Here is a 21,300-nt window from a genome sequence, read left to right on the forward strand (position 1 = left end):
TGTGAAGAAACTCCAGGATGCAAAATTGTACCTTGGTTCCAAGAAATCCAACGCTTTGTTTTTCTAAAACTGTGTAAGGAACCAGATCCTTATCAATAGATGTTGCAATAGATTTAGTTATCTTTTTTTTTTTGCCCTATCAGAGTTGGGTGCCGACCTTAACACAAGTTCCTTTTCAAGCATTCTCTGGCTAGGCACAACAGGTTTTCCTGATAACACTAGCTCGGTGGAAATGCCTGATGTGATTTGTCACATTGGTTGTGTTGGCAAAGTATTTCGTCTTGGTGTAGCAGGTCTTTACAAATCGCAAAAAGTCTTGTCAAGCTCTTTAAATTATTTGTACCATCAACCTCAGAAGACCCCAACGTTTTCCCAAATGTCAGCTTTTAAAAAAAGAAGGTGCTAGTTTGACTTCTTGCTGTAAAAGTTCCTTACTACTTGCCTTCTCCTACGACATCCGTCTTCTCTCACATTAAACATGGCTACCCTAAGCTGTGTAGCTGTATGTCGATGCGGCGACACAGCTTCCAAAAGTGACCAATTAAAAAAAAGAAAAAAACTTTGTTTTGAACTGTGTTTTGAATAATCCATTCTTAACTTTCTTTCATCAATGCAGAATCTTTCAATAAAGCATAGCATTTCATTGTATAAACGGTTATTTCCAACCTACCTAGTTCTGGCTCTGATATTCAGATACTCTTAAAGGCCTTAATTTACTGGATCAGGATCTGGATTAGGATTTGAGCTAAAGTACAAAGCAACTGGGGCATACACCAAATGTTTTTAATGACCCATTAACCTTTCAGGATCTACTGGTGGATCCAGATTAATATTCATCATCTTTCCTGTTTACAAATGTGCCACCATCTTTAGTTTAGCCGTAGCATTTCAGAGTGTTGACCCCTTGCTATGGTGGTACAGAGACACTTGGAAACTACACTTTACTGCTTTCTCAGCTAAAGCAGCGATCAAATCAAACGCTAATAAAATTCACCCAGAGGAAAAGGTGATTCATTTAAGGCAAAAGGTTGATGTTTTCTTACTGCTGTATGGCAGGACACAACAGCCATTTCATCCAACAACACACTCTGATATTTATGGAAAAATTCTGTTGTTTTTCTTTCTTTCTGCCTGCTAGGATTTTCTTGTTAGCAATGTGTTTAGTCATGGTAGCTAGTGAATAATTCATAATTTAGAAAAGTTACCGAATTATATGTTTTATATTCCGAGAATTTAAGGCAATAATATATTACTACGCCGCCAGTCATTTTGAGAAATGACACTTTCACGCATCAAATCAGGTTTTATCAATATGGCATAGAATTTGGACACACATGTGTTGGACTGTGTGTATTACCATACTGCCTTGCAAGAATATGTCAGTTTTAATACAGTTTGTGGATTACATATCCAACATTCCAATGACTACATAATGCAATAAAGCGTGACGCTAACTACATTACCGGTAACAAATAGCCGGAGGTTGTATCTGCTAGGAATCTCTGTAGCTCATTTATGCACTGAATATTGACTTCATGCTTTATTATGAAACATTGTGTTTTTGGTAGATTTACAATTATTTATCCTCACCAATGGAATATTAGTTATACTTTTTTTCAGCATTAACTCCATTTCCAATTACAGTCGGAGTGTTTGTCGAGGCAAGGAATGAGAATATTATATGCATATTCAAATACAGGTGTCAGGGATCAAGATCTAATGAATTTATATTCATCATATGGCGTGTCAAGCACCGAGCCAGATGACACACAGACATCATTTGCAGATAATAATAGCGACAGCGAGAAGCGATCTGCATGGTTACACATGCAAAGAAAACAATCGTGATTTCCACCCCTTATTAAATTAGCTGAATGAATGATCAGGGTGTTTGCATATCAATATAAGCTAATGATCTTTTTAGCATAACGATTAGCTCAAGCTCATCAAGAAGTCTTTTTAAATTGTGTGTGTTTGTGTCACAGATGAGTTTTTTTGTTTCCCCAAAAAGATATTTAGTCAGAGTTAATAGATTTAAATAACAGAATGAGATTATAACGTATTGGATGCTGTTTTGGGAGAAAACAGTCATTTTTTCTGTCACACATTCACCATAACATTATCTTATTTGCTCGTGTTCAACCTCACATACTGTACAGCAAAAAGAAAAAAAAAACCTGTATGGGTATGGAGCTGGTGAGAGTGATTTAACAGAGTAAGACATTTTGTAATACCAGTTCAGTTTGGTTTAATGTCTCTCATCCGTCTAAAAGCACATTATGAATTTTGAAGTGAGCATTATGAATGAAAAATCGATGAGCTTGTTCCTGTCTAATCTAAATTATACATGCTAAATTAATCTTGTTTCCTTCAATCTCGTGGTTTTGTTCCTGCTCGTCCACTTCTTCTCAACTGGGGAAGGACTTTATTATCTGCACGAAATGAACCTGTCAACAGAATTGTCTCATGTAACTAAAAAAATGGCCAAGGAATATATGGAGCCAGAAAACCAAACAAACAAGCCATTAGGATTAAATATTCAACACTTATTTTACTTCTTTAATGTGTGGTGTTATTCATTTGTGTGTTCAGCATGTATAATGCATATCTTATAAGGGTTTTGTGCTTCAGCTACATTACATTTACATTTCATTATTTTAAAGATGTTTTTATTCAAAGTGACTTACAACTGAGTCACAATCCAATCCAGTTGCGTTGTTACAGTTTTATGCTAATGACCAGGAGGTTGTGAGTTTATATCCTTGATACAGAGATGCTGTTCAGGCTCATGATCAAGGTCATTTACCTTGATCACTAGCCTAAACAGCGTCTCTGCATCAAGGACATATACTCACAACCTCCTGGTCATTAGCATAAAACCGTACCCACTAGTGATGTGTCGTTATTGAGTGAGTCAACTCTTTGAGTCTGTGTTTTTCATATGAGAGTGACTACCAAATATGAGCTGTTTCTGATAAGCATTATCAGATATTATGAGATATCTGATATCCAATTGTCTCTTTAATGAGATAATGAATATAACACAGGGTCCCAGAAGGTGATTTAATAAATTGCATGGCAATATAATGGATTTATTATAATATCTTTTCCCTCCAAATGGTAGAAAGGGCGTGACCAAAGGGGGGTTGCTTGAGAAGGTTCAGTATGTTCATCATTAGCTGTGCAATCCAGTAGATGAACTCGCAATTATATGTGGACTTGTTTTCTCCTGAGCGTCCATGAGCTTGGACTTTTTTTCTCCTGAGGGTCTGTGAGCTTGCATTTGGTTAGCAGAAAGATTAAAAGATTTTCCTTTACACACTGATTTTTAATTGTTCTTGCTGTTGCTTGTGTTATCGAACAAAAGAGTGGCAGGGTTTAATTTGGGCTTTTGACTGAAGCTTTCAGACAAAATTATTGAACAAAAAGGTACACAACAAAACACAGAACCCCTAACTGGAGCATTGGGAATATAAAGTAGCTCACTGTGAAAGGTTTTTTTTTTTTTTGGTCCCAGAGAATTTACAAGTTTGAAAAGATTGTCACATTCTGCAGTGAAAGAAATGCCTCTATACACCAAAATGTACAGTGCCTTGCAGAAATGGACATAATTTGGATTATATGTGATGAATTTTATATATATATATATATATATATATATATATATATATATATATATATACATACACATATATACACACACATATATATACACACATTATAACATACAATATATACAGGTGCATCTTAAAAAAATGTCAATATTGTGGAAAAGTTCATTTTAAAAAATGTTTTCCCGTAATTTAATTCAAAAAGTGGAACTTTCATATATTCTAGATTCATTACATGTATTATTATGTAAGGTTGTCCCTAATTTCTCCATCTGGGGATTAATAACGTATTATCTTATCTTATTATAAATTCTTTATTCTAATATTTTGAGATACTGGATTTCCATGAGCCGTAAGCCGTAATAATCAAGATTGATACAAAAAAAAGGCTTGAAATATTTAACTTTATGTGTAATGAATTTAGAATATATGAAAGTTCCACTTTTTGATTAGGGTATTCATGACCTCCTTCTTTCCCCTTTATCCTTTAACCTGACCCTGACCCAAGACATCATAACCAAAATGTGAAAATTTAAAATGTAACAGAATATGCAGTGCTTGTGTGGTGATTAATGTAAAATAAAGGTAGTTTAACCTATTTGTGGAAAACTGTAAATACAGTAAACCTAATCGATTCCAAGCTCAGGGTCGAACCTAGGACTGAGAAGGTTGTCACTATATTGCTTTGAAAAATACTGACATGTTGTATAGCTGTACATGTAGAGGCAGGTCTATCCACTGGGTTTTCAGTTTTTCTCTAAACTATACTATGCCTTCTCTAAGAAATCTAAACTGCCTTCTCTGAGAAGGACCCATGTAATGTCAAATTAGTCCAAAACAAGGAAGACTCGAAGCAGCTTTCTGAATGAAACAGACAAACATTGCCTAGGCAGCCTTGTGCCAAAGGTAATCCCAAAGGTACCCAGAGGTAGTGACATTTCAAAGCGCCCATGATAATAGTGTTTTACCATTGCACTGGGAGAACATGCAAAATTTCACACAGACACAAACCCAAGTTCAGGATCAAGCCAGGGAGCTATGAGGCAGCAGTGCAACCCTTTGTGCCACCGTATTGCCATGTTCTAGTTTAGCATGATGTTAATGTTATGTTTTAGAACAGTAAACTCTATAGACCTGTAGTCCTACATTATCACAACCCTTCAAATAAATGCTTTTACCTTTAATTGTAACTTTTAGATTAGGACCTCAGAGAATGCCATCTTTCAGATACACTCTGCTAGTTTCTCTTTCTGCCAGTGTCTGAGGTTCTTGTTAACCCCATGAATTGGACTGAGTCACCATTTCTGATTCCCCTTTACTTAAACACTTATTTGTGAGTGACACATTCTGCGTGGGATGGTTGCCAGGTCCCTCAACTCTCCCCTGGCTTAATTGCTCGACTGGCTCACCTCGGGCATCACTTCCCATTATGTGAGCTTGGACCTCGAGAGCACGGAAGACAAGATAATTGCAGTTGAACAGCTCTGAGGGCACAGGATGACAGACACAGTGAAAGGGCCATTTGCATCTATATAGAGTCCCGGAGTTGAAGAGACCGTGCACTTGAGCACTGAATGCAACACTAAGGCTTTCTGTTAGCATATAGGACATAAGCGACGATCTCCTGTAATTCCATTGATGCTTATTGATGTCACCTGGTAATGGAATGGATTTATATGAGTGCGTGGCTGAGTGCTTTGGAAAGGTGTGAAGGTAATGACTAGTACCAGCGCACTCCAGTGTGAAGAGATCATCTGAAACAGCTCGGTTGACAGGGCTTCCCTGATAGACCATGTTTTTATTCTCCGCCAACTACAGAAGTTAAAAGTAAGTTCTTTCGTAGCCTAGTTCAAATGAAAATGGTCACTATGTTTAAGTTTACAGACTACAAAAATTAACATTTGCACCAAGGGACATAGCTTCATTGTAGCCTTAGGCTATGACTTGAAACTTAGACTGACTCCCAAGTAGGTGCAACATCCTACTCATGAGTAAAAAGAGAATTTACACCTTTAGATGCATAAATTTATTTTTTTGGTTTTGTTCATTCATCTACCGTTAAAATATGATTAGCTTGAAGTGAATGTATTGGATTGAAGGGATGTTAACCGCAGCGAATGTTAACCATTTTCCCTTTGTCTCGACATAACTTGATGCAGTGGACGCAGTATTTCCTTTTTATGTTCGATCATGATTCTGATTGGCTGGCGATGGTGAAATACGTCACTCTGTGCAACAAAATTTTGATCTACACTCAGGTTAGGTGCTAGTTATGATGTCCCTTAAGTGTTTGTGGTGCAACTGAAATTCGAAACTGCTTTAAGTAACGTATGGTTTGTGATCAACTTATGCTCAAATTATGATCAAGCTTACATTTAACTGGTGCACTTAGCTGCTTGTTTTTACACGTTTTGAACCTGGCAACTATCATCTGTCCAATACTGCTGAGATTTGAGTTGGGGCCAATGTCTTATAGAGTAAAGTGCCATTGATAGGTTACAATCAAGCTGACCTCTGATGCATAAAAGTGCAATGAGTCATAGGCAAAGTTCTAGTGTAATATTACAGCAAGTAATATTATTATAATGATTGAAGCCTTTATTAGTGCTACACGGTTCTGTTGCATGTAGACTGAACATAGGGGCAGTTTTCAATCATGCCAAGTTTAGTATATTTAGAACTGAAACAATGAAATTTTTTTGCGATTCAATTCCACCTCACAGACCAGTGGAGAAAATGAGCAATTACAGCCTCGAACGGTGTCATTAAAGCAGCTCATCTAGATTTCAGTGACCCATTAAAATGAATGCTTAAACTTTCAGCTGGACGAACTAAACTATGGTAATTTTACATTCCCTCGCCCACAGAAAAAGAAAAACGGTTGGAATAAGAGAACATTTCAGTGTAATTGCATTCGGAAAGTAATATAATATGTGATGATTTTATGGGTTACATCGAACCTCGGTTGTCCAAATGGAGAAACGGTGAGCTGCAGTTTTCCAGTTGTTCCAGAGGGAGCCTCGACCTCAGAGCTCCATCGGGTCATTTTTTTCAACTAATAGGTCCGTTCTATGGGAACGGCAGTGGGATTTGAAACTAATTGCAAGAATAAGGCCTGGATAAAGTGCATTTCAGTGAAAGTCGAGGCATTTACAGGCATCCTCATCTTCTTTTCAGTCTTTTCAGCTGTGTGCTACTGAAATCGACCACTAAGGTGATGAATTCACCATAGGAAGTACAGGAATCTAAAAGAGTTGCTTTGTTGTCCTTTCAGGTGCTACAATTCAACTAGCATGAAAATAATAAGGAAATGGATTTTTCAGCCTAATCATGAGGGGTGCACAACTGCACAGCTGATGTTCCCTAGAAGTGGAAAGTCAGACTTTTTGAGCTCGACTTTAAAGCCTTGGCTGACCTTATTAGTGAGGAATAGGCCTCTAAATGTGGCCCATCTGGAGCGCTACTCCTTCTTCTGGAGCACAAATGAGAAGCGGACCTCACGTTGCTAAGTTGTACCACAACATCTGCAATTATTCCAATTCTTTTGCCCTAATTAAATTGAGTCATGCCTGAGAGCTAATGAATATAGCAACAATGGCGGGGAAATCAGCTGCAGCGTGCAGGCGTGCCCATGCCACATAATCCGCTCTAATTGAGGGGACAGATTGATGCTGGCGTTTCGAGTGTCAATTAAAGCTTCATTCCTTCCCCCCAACCAGTGGCTGGAGCCTTGTGTGGCAACTCAATCGGTCACATAAATTTACATTTAATGCCAGGTTGTCATGTCGCTCGTCGCTTTTGTTCTTGCGGCTCGGAACGGCAACGAACAGATTGAACTTTCGAGATTTAATGAAGCGTCTTTTGAGTGCATAGCATTTATGTCAGAACCTACACATCACCCTTTGCTCTGGGTAGCATCAGTATCTTGAAAAACTTGTTAAGGCAAATGTTTTTGCCAGTATGCATTTTCCCTAATGCACAGCAGATCAATATATTCCAGTCCCATAGGAGATTAGATTTGCTCCTACACTTATTGATCTTGTTGCTCTGAAGAAAGTTTAGCTTTTCAGAACACTTCTTGATGAATGCCCTTTCTTTCTGCCGATACATTTCTTACCTAAACATGTTTTTTGATGGCTTATCCTGCTACTTTTTTTTTTATTTCACCAAAGGAATGGTTTTAATTGCGAACACTCACAGCCCTCCGGGGAAAATGATAGCAGTGGCACAGATCGTGATGTCTGGGCTTTCTGCCGTTTGGAGGAGTTGATTAATGAATCTTAGTGAAACAGCGTCTAGCGTAAATGCCAGCTTACAAATTATTAGGGACAATTAAACTGATGAAGCAAGTCTGCAGTGTCAGTCAGCAACTGAGGAGTGGAGGAGTTTTATTGGCATGAAACACGTGTACACTCAGATTTACTCAGGTGGAAGAGATCTTATTACTCTGTTATATATAAAATCCACTCTGTATACAGCTGACCCAAAGTTCATCCATAGTTGGATGAACTGTCCAGAGGACAAAGTGTTTTTGATATGTAATTGTATATAAGTTAGGGATGTCAATTTACACAAATTCCCATGATCGATCGTCATTTAAATTAATGATCAATTCATTGATTTATCGTTAACCTTGATACCTCAAGATGCGTCTACTGCAGAACATCCAAAGAACAGTAAAGAAACCATTTGTTCTAAAAGTGTAAACTTGGTGCCTACTGGTTACTGTATGCTTTAAATTTGTGATGTTTAACCATGATAATATCCAATGAGTGTGGATTACTGTACTCTTAAGATCAGTATAATAAATACATTTATTTTTTATAGATTTAATCCTGGACTAATTTGAAGCCAACTGAGCCTGGCTCATTTACTGGAGACCTAATCTCTTTTGCAACCAAAAAAGAAGAAGAAGAAGAACTGCATTTATGCTAGAATTATTTTAATGTTTCTTCCTCTGTGTGTTTGGAGATCCTGAGAGCTAGTGAGCTTTTGTTTTCAAATGCGGGCCTCAGGTGGAGTCAAGAAGAGTGAAGGAGCTTTCGGTTAGAATTTCCTGCAATAGAAAGGCAGATGTGGGACAAAAACAAAGATGAGAAGAGGAAAGGGAAAAGAAAGTAGGCTTATGTAATTGTCCCATTTTCTTATTTTAGCCGTACTGTAGCATCAACAACAAAAGCCTTTTAACAGCGCTGCAATAGGACGGAACAACACACAGAGACTGTGTGTGTGTGTGTGCGTGTGTGTGTGTGTGTGCATGTGCCTGAGAGAAAAAGCAAGTACATTGCCTTGGTGTTGTTTGTTTTTATCTTCTGGAGATTACATTAAGGCATTGGACATGTTTCCAGTATGAGGTAGTTATTATTAGAATGGTGATCTCTCTTTCTCTCTCTCTCTCTCTCTCTCTCTCTCTCTCTCTCCAACTGTTGAGCCATTTTCCCATAAACACACCCATTCCAGCTCTATTCCCATTATTTCTCAGCGGAGCTTGACGGTGTCTTGAGGCCAAGACCATTTGAGGCCATTTTACTTCAAGTCTGCAAACAATTCCTTCTAATCTTATTTCACCTTGTTAATCAAAACATTGCATCATTGCCATAGTTATTCTCTGGAGTGTGTAATCAGTTATATAAATGATAATGCAGTTTAATTTTAAGTTCAGTAATGAATTCTGATATGCTTGGAGCCATAACAACATCATCAGCAATATGAGGAATAAAATCCTAGGGGGGCGTGGGCTTGCTGTAATAGGAAAGTAATCAACGACATTATTTTTCGTATAACACAACTCGGAAAGTAGTTCCGGCTGTAACATGAACATTAGGTTTAAATTAATGCTCTCTGGATCTGCTCATGATTCAAAACATACAAGCTGAACTGTGAAGCATGGTGGAGGTAGTGTCATGGCTTGGGGCTTGCATGGCTAGTTCTGGCACAGGCTCACTAATATATATCGATGATGTAACTCATGATGGTAGCAGCAGAATGAATTCAGAAGTTCATGGGAGCATTTTGTTTGCCAATTTACAGAAAAATGCTTCCAAATTCATCGGAACTTTATTATGCAGCAAAACAATGATCCAAAACACACTGCTGACTCAATAAAGGACTTTATCAGCTGGAAAGGTGGAAGATTTTAGACAGGCCAAGTCAATGACCAGACCTTAACCCAGTTGAACATGCATTTCACCTTCTGAACAGGCGACTGAAAGGAGAAACCCTCCGAAACAAACAAAATGTCAACGAGTTGCAGGCTTGATGCAGTTATTGTAAGCAAGGGATATGTAACCAAATATTAAGTGCTGTTTACTTTAATTTACTACAAGACTTATTTGTTTATACTTTTGCTCACCTAAAAATTGGGTGGTCTGATAGTAAAGGTTCTATGTTTTATGTTGTTTACCACATCTAGATATAAATACCAGGAAATTAATGCTGAAATCTTAAACTCTCATATCATATCTATCTTTTGATCTCAAATCCGAATATTTTTGGTATATAACACAAACAAATTAATTGGTCTTGCCGTTTTGGAGGGGACTGTAACTATAAGCCATTAAAATACACGATGTGCCATTCATTATTAAATGAAACATTGTAATTATTCGCAAATCGCTGTGGTATAAGTGAAATAACACACTTCAGACATTGTGGTTATATGAAAATAATTCACTTCTTTGGCGGTAGCGGCACCCCGCCTGCACATCATGCCATACCGAGCCCCCCCTGCTCCGCACCCCCCCCCCAACACATACCCCACCCCCGATGTGCATTTTTTCCTGTAACAGCATGGTCTGTTGTATGTTATTCCTTACTTAATCGACACCTATTGGCCAATTGGAATAAAAATGACCAGTGCTGTGGTATAAAAACCTATAAACAGAATAGAAAACAAATCACAACTTACATTTCTCAACACAGCAGGAGATTTGTCTTTTAGAAAAATAAGCACGCTCTTTGTCATAGCGATACAGAGCAGAACGGAGTTTGACTAAACCTCATGAGAATTTGCTGATAATTCCAATATCAGTACAATGGTGTTGAAAAAAATGTGCATCCTTTAATTGGTGTGAAATCTGTCATCATGCCTCAGCCTGTGCCCAGGATTATAAACTCACAGCACCGCAGCGGTGGACACACACTTTCCACACTCAACATCACCAATTAAATTTAATGTCAAACCCCAAAAAGCGTTGTTTTTTTTTTTCTTTCAATTTCCTGCATCGAATTAGGCATTTAAACACAGCTACGGTATCGGTAAGTGACGTTTGATCAGTTCTCTGTCTCTAACAGATGAACAGAAGGTCCAATTAGACGGAGAACATGTCTAGATATTCTCCTGAGGTTTTCCACAGCAGCCAAAATGTCAAGCAGCAAGAGGAAGTGTGTGAGGAAGAGGAAGACGCTGCCCTGCTTCATGTCAAACTCCCTGTCATAAACTTTCAAGCTTGAGCACGCAGACGGGATGTGTCTGAACCAAAGACTCGGTTTTGGAGATATTTTGTTGACCTTTTTTTTTTCTTTCGAGAGGACAGTACCGAGTGCCAGATTTGGGCGCAAGGGTTTATGCTGCAGCAGGAAGTTTGCGAAGACTTTAATTCCAACAGTCTGTAAGCATCCCTTAAGTAAGCCAATTAATACAATACAATTAATCATCAGTGTTGAATAATACATTGTTTAGTATATAAGGATGCATGCTGTTATAGGAAAAATATAGGAAAGTTTTGTGGTTTTCAGTATGAATATGTTATAGCCTTAAGGTTATCAATAAGCTAGTGTGCTCCAAAAGAATGGCAGAATTCGCATTTCAAGATATATGCATTCAAAATGCACACTCTGTCTACCACCGATACGGATCAACAATTTTGATGATATCATTCTGCACTTCAGCTTCTCAGTCAATTAGATTTTCAGTTCAATCAAATGCTCTCTAGAATCTGACGTGTTTTAAAAATTATCATTTTTTATTTATTTATGTATGTATTTATTTGTTTGTTTATTTATTTTTACTAACTTTTTTATAATACTTTTTTGTTGCTCCTTTAGTTCAGTACTATTGCTCACTCCGGAGCCGGTGAAGTCACCTCGTCAGCTCGTTTCCCTCAGCCCCCGGCTAGCGGCTAGCCCTGACTAACACGATCCCACAAATCACATCGACTGGAGCCACATCACTCGCCTCGACAGAGTTGCCTCTGGCCACATGATTCGCTTACAGGTTGTGGGCATAAGCAGTTTTTTCCTCAGAATTTCCCCCAAACCACAGAACTTTGAAGACCAAGGTTGCATAGGGTCAAAACCTACACAATAAACATCCAGTGAGGATGGAGCTGTGGACAGAGTGCACTGAAAAGGGTTGCACAAGGTCGCAGTGTGTATGAGAGGTCTTTGTGTGTAGGTGGATTTGAGACAGAGGTTATTGTGTTTATTGTGTGCAGGGAAAAAAAAAAAAAGAAGAGCAGCACTGCAGATGGAGGGTTTTATGATTGGAGTTGGAGAGGTGATGATGTCTATGGGGTCTGATTGTGTGCTGTGTGACTGTAATATTTGCCAGACCACCAAAGCAGTCCAGCCATGAACAGGCTTTTTGGCTTACCTCGAATTCACACCAGGCATATGAGCAATCTAGAGAGCATTTGTTTGATCCACATCACGCGTATTCTGTGCACACTATTTCAGCAACACGCTTCATTACCAGCTAAAACACTCAATTGTAAACGTCACACAAAGCTTTCAAGTGGCGCAGCAGAAAAGCGTTCACGCTATCATCAGGAGAACGTGAGTTTAGCAAGGGAGCATAATTGGCCATGCTCTCTGGGTTTGTGGGATGATATACTCTCTCTTGCCTATCGATCACTGCGAATATCACTAACCAATCATGTGCGTCTATGAGCAGAAGAGGGTAGATAGCACTTTCTTCCGAGTGTGTTATGAAGTTCGAAACGATGCAGTTGGCTGGCTTCACATGTCTCAGAGGAAGCATGTGTTAACCTCCACCGTTCACTGATGGTAGCTGTCATATTGTCATGGATATGCGGGAACTAGTCCGGGACTACGATTCCCAGCAGCCACTGTTATGTCACATGACTGGTTTCACCTGATTCCTGTTTTTGGTTAATCAGCTTGACTATATATATATATATAAGTCATGTTTTTCACTGCACAGTTTGTCTAATGTTGTCTCATTTCTTTGTTCCTGTTTTTCTCTGCCTAAATTCCATAGTTCATGTTTTATGTGTTTTGTTCAATTAAATCTGCACATGCATCCAACTCGCGTCCCGTATCGTGACACATATAATATGGGAAGATGAACAAATGAATTAATTATCTAGGTCCCTTGTATGTACAGAATATCTAGGGCAGTGTTTGTCAAAACCGCAGTATTACAAAGCAGTCCATACAGGATTTGATTTTGCGGCTTTTTTTCAAAATATGCGGGGGATTTCTTGTGCTTTTTTTTTACTTGAATTGGCGAAATTGCAATTGCATTAGTGATGTTTGTTGGTAAATGAGACCTTTTATCTGTACTCATGTTCGATGCATGTGAATCAAATAGGGCTTTGACAGAATACGTGTTGTGATGATGTCACATGACGCATCTTGGCCCAAATCTGTGGAAAATCTGCAAATCTGTGGTCATTTTGAAAAATTGCAAGCTACTCCATATGCGTGCTTGATTTTTCATTCATTTCTGTGATCGCAAAATCCTGGAGGGACTGAGAAAGGGTATTTAAAAGAAAAGGAAAACTACCTTTTTAAAGGGGGAAAAAACACCCTAATGTTTTTTTTCCCCTCTGAATTAATTTCATGTAATCAGAACTACTAATATGATTAAATGGATTTATGGATTTAATAAGTCACAAAGTAAGAATCATTGAACGCTGGAGCTGGCTTTATAATTGAGCACATTTTGTTGCTGTAAGATAGAACATAATCTCAAATGAAATGTTGTGCTGTGACGAATGAAGGCAAAATAGACTAAAGGGATCATTGAAACACTGTACCGTAGCCCAAAAAAGTTTGAGAACCGCTGTTCTATTGTTTAACCAGTCTGAATCTGTTTTTCTCTGAAACACATAGTCTGTATTGTAAGAGTATTGATAATACATGCTTCAGATTTATTTCTTTAATATCATCATTTTTTGGCACCAGTATCGTCATTAAATTTCATTCATTTATCACTTAATAGCAATCAATTCTCATAACAGATTTAATAGCTCTGGTCCTGGATACGTTGCTGATTTTTGCTCACATGCATGCACACACACACACACACGCACACACACACGCACATTCCTGTTTCAGGTTTAGCAAATTTGTTGGAACGCAAAAAAGCAAAAACTATGCAAGACTGAACATTCAGGAGGAGTGTTAGCTTCCTCTGCAGTAGATTTGTGTGTGTGTGTGTGTGTGTGTGTGTGTGTGGTCATATAAGTGTCTTTTCAGGCAGCAGAATTTGAAAGGTGTGTGTGTGTGTGTGTGTGTGAGAGAGACCTTTCCGGTGCAGCTACTCTGCTGCTCCTTTGACAGCTCTCTGCAAACACTCTCACTCCCCCTTCTCTCATCTTTCCTTCCACTCCTCCTTCTGTCCTTCTGTTGCTATTCTATCAGTCGGGGTGAGTCTAGGGCACTTGGCTGTAAAGCATAAAACATGGCCTTGGTATGAAGGAGCCAGGAACCTGCAGCGATTCTCATTTTCTACACAGCATTCTCATTTTCTCATGCATAAGCTAAGTTATAATTGATGTGCGTGCGTGGCTTAACTATTAGCCACTTTTTACTGATCATACATATAAAGAAGCTCTTATGAACATTTAGCCTTCATCTAAACACAAAACCTGCTCACGTTCACTACGCGAAAGGAAAAAAAAAAGAGAGAGAGATATTTTAGTTATCAAAGATATTGTTTGACAATGACTAATAAAACAGTGGAGGCTACAAGTGCTAAGAAGATGCACTCATAAACACGCACACTCACACTCACACACACACACACACACCTTATACTCTGAATGCAAGCATTAGTTTAAATTCACTGATATGGTGGCAGGCCAAAAAGATTTATTAAAAGCATGAACATTTGAGTAATTATTAGTGACATTAGGCTACATTTTGCTAACAGGACACGGGCTGAATGGTGATGCATGGTGGCCCATTAGGAGGTAGTTTATAACACTGCAATGCGTTAGCGTCGTTAGCAAATAACTGGCTATCGCAAACATTACATGGAGCATAACGTTAGCTGGTTTCACGGGAACAACGCCAGCTGCCTCAAACAAACATAATATAGGGCCTCTGTTTCAGGATAAGGATTAGAAGTTTTACAGTTTTACAGTTTTTACAGAAGTTTTATATGATGTTAATATGACTTGAAACTCACTCAACTGGAATTCTTTGAAGAGATCGGGTGTGTGTGTTTCAGGGGCTTCGCCAAATTCAGGTGTTTCCTCGCTTTGTTTGAAATGAACGATAGCATTGGTTCCACACCGGCTTCAGAGCATCATTTATGTTTGCTGTCATCCGCCTCGAATGCGAAGTATTTCCATGTTTGACTCTTACCACCGTTCCTCTCAACGAGTCGGGGCGGAGCTAAACTTGTCGCCATTTTCTGTAGCTTTTCCCATGTGCTTGTAGGCATTCATCTTCTTTTTTTACCACTTGTGGACCGAGTAGAACACTTACGTGTATATGCTGCCCCCAATTGCAACCGCGGTACCTTTATTACGAACGGTACCTATGCTACTGCATAAAAACAAGTACCGTCACGTTTTAAGAATGTTCGTACCGACTTGGTATCGAAGTATCGGTTCTCGTGACATCCCTAGTACCAGCGTTATTGTGTGGAGGTGTGAATTATTTGCCCAGAAGGGGGCACACACTCCTCCCCTTTCCCATCGCCCTGCTGACCAGTCTCGATACTCTACACACAGAAACCCAACAGTGTCCTGACTAATCTTATAACAGACTTATAATTCATTTGATTATACTGATTGAAAATGTCCGAAAAGTCAATTTCCATTCCACCGGAAGAATGAAACATCAGTGTACTGTGAGATAGAGTTAACTAGCTTGTCATATGCTGTTACATTATGTTACCTACTACTTTTTTTAGCTTCAACAATTAGGTTTCCGGGCAACCAAAACACAGGCCTTTGATTGGAGACCGACAGGAAAAAATTGCAAAGGTACAAAGAAGTTTTTCATGTAAAACTTTGTAACCATGAGAACTGGAGAGTCAGGAGCGGATTCTCCCCGAGGCGCTGGAGCTGAATCTGCTCAGGGAGGTGCACGCCTCGCAGTGATGCTCCAGGAACCGCCGCCAACCATCAAGCCAGTTCTCTCTTCTCACAGTTCAGGGGCATGTTCAGGGGAAACATAGCAGCTGTCTTCATCTCAAAAGGAATTCTGAATATCTGACTGGTTCAAGGGTTTACATAGCAAGTGTCTCCACAGTTAGGAGAAAATGTGCGTCCAGATGTGGAACAAATTCCTGTTAGCATGAACTGCTAAAAACAGCAAAATGGTTCTTTTAGGTAGCTGAGGTTAAGGTGAGTGTCAGGGTTATGCACAGGTTTGTCTATACATACACACATACAGTACATATACAGTGTATACTGTATATACCGGTGCGTCATGTGTCCTAGCAGTGTTATAGTGTGTTATAGCATGTTAGTGGGGGGCAGATCAATGTGCTCTTTTATCCAAGAATTGTGGTCAATATATAGGCAGGGATATCACAAGCATATTCAAATTCACAGTCCAAACAAACAGGCATGGGTCAAAAACAATGAAGAACGTGAACTATAACACTGTGAAAACAATGGGTTATAGTCCAATTATAACAGGCGGAGACAGAATCAAAACCAAAACAAAGGCACATGGCAAAACATAAACAAAAGCACATGGGGAAATAACAAACACACACATGTTGGAAACAATGTGATGCTCTGAGATGGGAAATATGTGACAGTGTGCATGTGTTTTGAGCATACAGTGAGTGTGTGTTTCTCATTTTCATGTGAAATCTTCGAGCCAATGTACAAAGCAGCCAATATTATATATAATATTCAGTATTATACATTGGTATTCTTAATGAGTTTGATTGAAATGTTTTTATTAGCTTTAAGAAGTGGGAGACAGAAACAGCACAGAAGCCATACCCCTATCAATGGGACTGACGTGAAAAAGGCCACTCCTTCACTAGGAGTGACATGAACAGAGGCCACACCCCCTTTACTAGGACAGGCATGAAAAGAGGCCACAACTCCTTCACTGGGGCTGACATGAAAAGAAGTCACACCTCCTTCACTAGGACTGATATGAACAGAGGCCAAGCCCCCTTTACTAGACCTGACATGAAAAGAGGCCATGCCCCCTTCACTAGGACAGGCATGAAAAGAGGTCACACCTCCTCCACTGGGGCTGACATAAAAAAGGCAACACCCCTTCACTGGCAGGCCACATCTCCTTCAATAGGACTGGCATGAAAAGATGCCACGCCTCCTTCACTAGGACTGTCATGAAGAGATGCCACGCCTCCTTCAGTAGGACTGATATGAAAAGATGCCACGCCTCCTTCACTAGGACTGACTTGCACACAGGGACAGAAAGTGAGAGAGACATACACAGTGCCAAATTAGTTTATCGTTTCTAAACAACAGCACACTAATAATTAAAGAGTGCTGTGTGTCCCAAGCCATACATCGATGCTCATATCGTAAATAATGAGAATGATGAGAACCCATAGTGTATAGAAATACTTCCATATTTCTGTGCACATATGGCACCACATTTGTGCTAATACATCTTTTCATGGTCTCAGGACTCTTACTTCATAATCAGCACTGGGTACTCATTTATCAACAGTCTATTACCATTAGCTCACCTTTATAGGCCATTAAAGTCCTGCTTATTGTTCATTTTATTATATTATATATATTTCATAACTAGCATAAATTATTTACTGTGAAATTTTATTAACAAGAATGAGAATTGTAAATCTGGACCCATCAATAAATCTTAAGCGTTTAAAGGGTTAAATGCCAGCATGACTGCTGTGTTTTATTCAGGTGGATGCTGACTATGTTTCTGTGGCCCTGAGATGAAGGTCATTTTATTCAGAAAGCAGCATGTCACAGATTTTTGTCTCTATTTTACCCAAATTTCAAAGCATTCCATTCATCCCTTTTACCGAACACAATCGCATTATGCGAAAAATTTTAAAAACATGGAGGACTCAACTTATGAAGTTTACTCTGTTTGTTTTGAGGTTTCTGTCACAGGAAGATACACACTAGCATACTCAATTGTGTTCCTTTTTTTTCTCTCGCCAGTTACACCTCTTTTCCAAAAAGGTTTCAAAACATTTTCGGCATAAAAGTCAAAAGCACAGTTTGGTTTGAAAACCAAAATGGAGGAAAACTGCAAGTATATGTGCATGGCTTAGGTTAACTACCTCTTGTAGCTAGCTATTATGTTACTATTTAGATGAACACTATGTTAGTAGATTGCTAGTTTCCCATGGTCAAGTGTAGCTAGATAAAGCCAGTTTTAGACCGTGCAATTCTATAACAGACTGTACAGTAACATTCTCTATGTCACATTATACAATAAAGATGAAGATGAATTTGTAGCAGCGCTCACACTCTGAGATTTTAATTAAAAAAAATTCCGACACTGCCAGAAATGTCATCAGCTGTCTTTGGTCACAGTGGTGCCATCCTTAAAACTTTAAAGGGCAGCTAGTCAAGTACATTTTGGTGATATGATGCTTGCTCTTGATGTAAGAAAAGATGACATGTGGATGCTAGGATGTTGTCGAAACTGACCTGTTTCATTATTTGCCTTGCCTCTACCCGTTCCCATGACAAAGCACCAGTCCAATGACCAAAAAAAAAAAAAACTTGAATGATCTTGTCTGTAATTTAAAATTAAATACAACATTTTAAAAAATGTATATTTTATTATTACAAATAACAAACAGTAAATCTATAAATAAAGATCCCTCTGGCCTTCCCTGAGGCAAAGTCAGTGAAGTACATATAATAACAGGGTTTGGATTTCATGTCTTGTGGTTTTACCGCTGAAGTTTGTTCTGCTCTCTTCACACACACGCACACACATCTCTTTATCATGTCATATAGTTGTATTGCGGTCCTGACCTTTCTGGCTGTGTGCACAGTTTCTCTATGTATATATTTCACACAGCCAGTACACAGTAAGCAGTGTTGTGTAATAGGGCAGACACACACACACACACACACAAACACACACTTGCACCATTTCAGGAGCGCCTGTATAGAGCATGGCGTGCCAGTGTCGGTGCTGGCAAGTTGTCGTCCTGGGCAGTTGCCTGTCTCGTCTACGCCAGGAATCATCAATGAGATTCCTTATTGCCTAAAATGTCTCATAAGTTAGATCCTAGATCTTTATAGTACTGTAAAGCATGCATACATTTCAGATTCAGCATGTATCCTGATCGGTACGTAATGTCATTTTTGTGTAATGTTTGTGTAAAACGTCGATGCAGTGTTTTGCATCAAATGAAACCAAATCATGTTTGGATGGTAATGCACTGGGCGGGAGTTTCACCGTGAATTAATATCTCCTTCTGTGCGCATGGCCATCTGCCACTCCGAAACATATTCATCAGTTCAGCCAGGTCAGAGACTGATTGCTTAATTACTATGAGCCAGCTGTTAATTGGTCAGCCGACTGACGAGAGATTAAGAACGCGGTTCTGCTGAGAGAGTGGTCAGGTTTTGGGGAACCCAGTACGGACAACATTGTGGTTTTTATGAACATTGTTTGCCCAAAATACCAGAAATTATCACACATTAATACTGCTTTTAACATTCGGTATATAATCGTCTGAATAGCATGCACTGTGTGTGACAGTGAAGGATGTGGCTCTGGCGTTATTATATGCATACACTTGGGCAGTGGTGGCTCAACGGTTAAGTCTCTGGGTTAGCAGCACTGCTAAGCTGCCACTGTTGGATCCTTGAGCAAGGCCTTTAACCCTATCTGCTCCTGGGGTGCCGTATCATGGCTGACCCTGTGCTCTGACCCTACCTTCCTAACAAGCTTGGATATGTGAAGAAAAGAATTTCACTGTGCTGTAATGTATGAGACAAATAAAGGCTTCTTCTTATTCTTCACTCACCATTATTAGGAACACTTGTACTATACTATCACCTGGTCTTTTTTCTAGTCTTCAACTGTCACAGATTCGGAGTCTGTGCCCATGATAGCCCCAGATTCTTGTTCTTGTCTGACAGGTGCAGAACCTGATGTGGTGTTCTGCTGTTGTAGCAGAACCTCAAGGTTTGATGTTTTGTTCATTCTGAGATGCTTTTCTGCTCACCACAGTTGTAAAGAGTGCTTATTTGAGTTACTGTAGACTTTCTGTCAGCCCAAAACTGTTTGGTCATTTTCCTCTGATCAACAAGGTGTTTCAATCCACAGACCTGTTGCTCACTCAGTGTCTTTTTGTTTTTCGTACTATACTGTGTAAACGCTAGAGAATATTCAAACCAGCCCATCTGGCACCAACAACCATGCCACATTCACAGAGATTACACTTTTTCCTCATTCTGATGTTTAAATGTGCAGATGTACAGGTGTTCCTAATAAAGTGGACGGTGAGTATATAGTATAGTATAGATGGTTATAGATAAATAATTAGCACCCTTCAAGTGTATAATTGAGGATATGTAAATAGTTCTTTCAGTTGTAAGTTCTAACTTACCTCACCAATCATTTTGCACCCCTAAAGAAAATTGTAAATGAATGCAAAAATTGTCATGTCCTTTGGTTTAAAAAAAACTTTGTTATCTTTACCATGTTGTACCCATCTAAATCTATTTATTCTATCTGTCCATCCGTCCTGTCATCTATGTAGCTAGCTAGCTGTCCGTCCGTCTGTCTGTCTGTCTGTATGTCTGTCCACCTATATCTATCTGTTCATTTAGCTATCTATCTATCTATCTATCTATCTATCTATCTATCTATCTATCTATGTCTTTCTGTCTGTCCATGTACAGTATATCTATTTATCTGTTAATTTAGCCATCTATCTATCTATCTATCTATGTCTGTCCGTCTGTTTGTCCATGTTGATTATATCTATTTAATGATCTCTTTTGCTAATGCCTCCCATGTAGTTCCACATTAGATTTGTCTGTATTTCCATTCACTTTAATTGTGAGCCGCTTTGTGCCGCTCATCTGCTCCAGCGAGGAGAAAACATCCACAAAAACTATTTCAGTTGCACTCTTGACTGCTGAGTTTCCTGTCCTCTGTAATATCACAGAAACCTCCAGGAATCTGCAGTAAAAAGACAAGCACATCATCCGTGCTGCGCTTAGCATCTGTGTGTGTCTGTAGCCTGACGTTTGCACACGGAGGAGACATCTTGCTTACTTTTCTGCTACAGATATGTCAATCTTAAACACCCCCTGATGATTAAATATATCTTCTCTCTCTCTCTCGCTCTCTCTCTTTCTCTCTCTCTCTCTCTCACAGGGTGATGACGTGATGACTGTGATCAAGACGAAAGCTCAGTGGCCGGCCTGGCAGCCCCTCAATATGTGAGTATCTCCATCTCCAGCCCTGCTTCCTGTCTCTGTGTCACTCATAACCTTCACCAGTGAGCCATAAACAATTAGTAGTCCATTATAGTCCATTTGAT

General features: G+C 39.1%; 1 protein-coding gene across 3 annotated transcripts in view; it reads left to right on the top strand.

Annotated features, from left to right (window-relative positions):
• spon1b (spondin 1b) overlaps positions 1–21,300 on the top strand; it is a 126,525-nt gene that overhangs the window by 74,160 nt on the left and 31,065 nt on the right. For all 3 annotated transcript variants that reach the window (XM_053631371.1, XM_053631369.1, XM_053631368.1), the window contains exon 7: positions 21,135–21,199. In XM_053631371.1, coding sequence (XP_053487346.1) covers positions 21,135–21,199 — 65 coding nt within the window. The remainder of the gene's footprint in view (positions 1–21,134; positions 21,200–21,300) is intronic.

Source organism: Ictalurus furcatus, chromosome 8, assembly GCF_023375685.1.
Source record: "Ictalurus furcatus strain D&B chromosome 8, Billie_1.0, whole genome shotgun sequence".
NCBI lineage: Eukaryota > Metazoa > Chordata > Actinopteri > Siluriformes > Ictaluridae > Ictalurus > Ictalurus furcatus.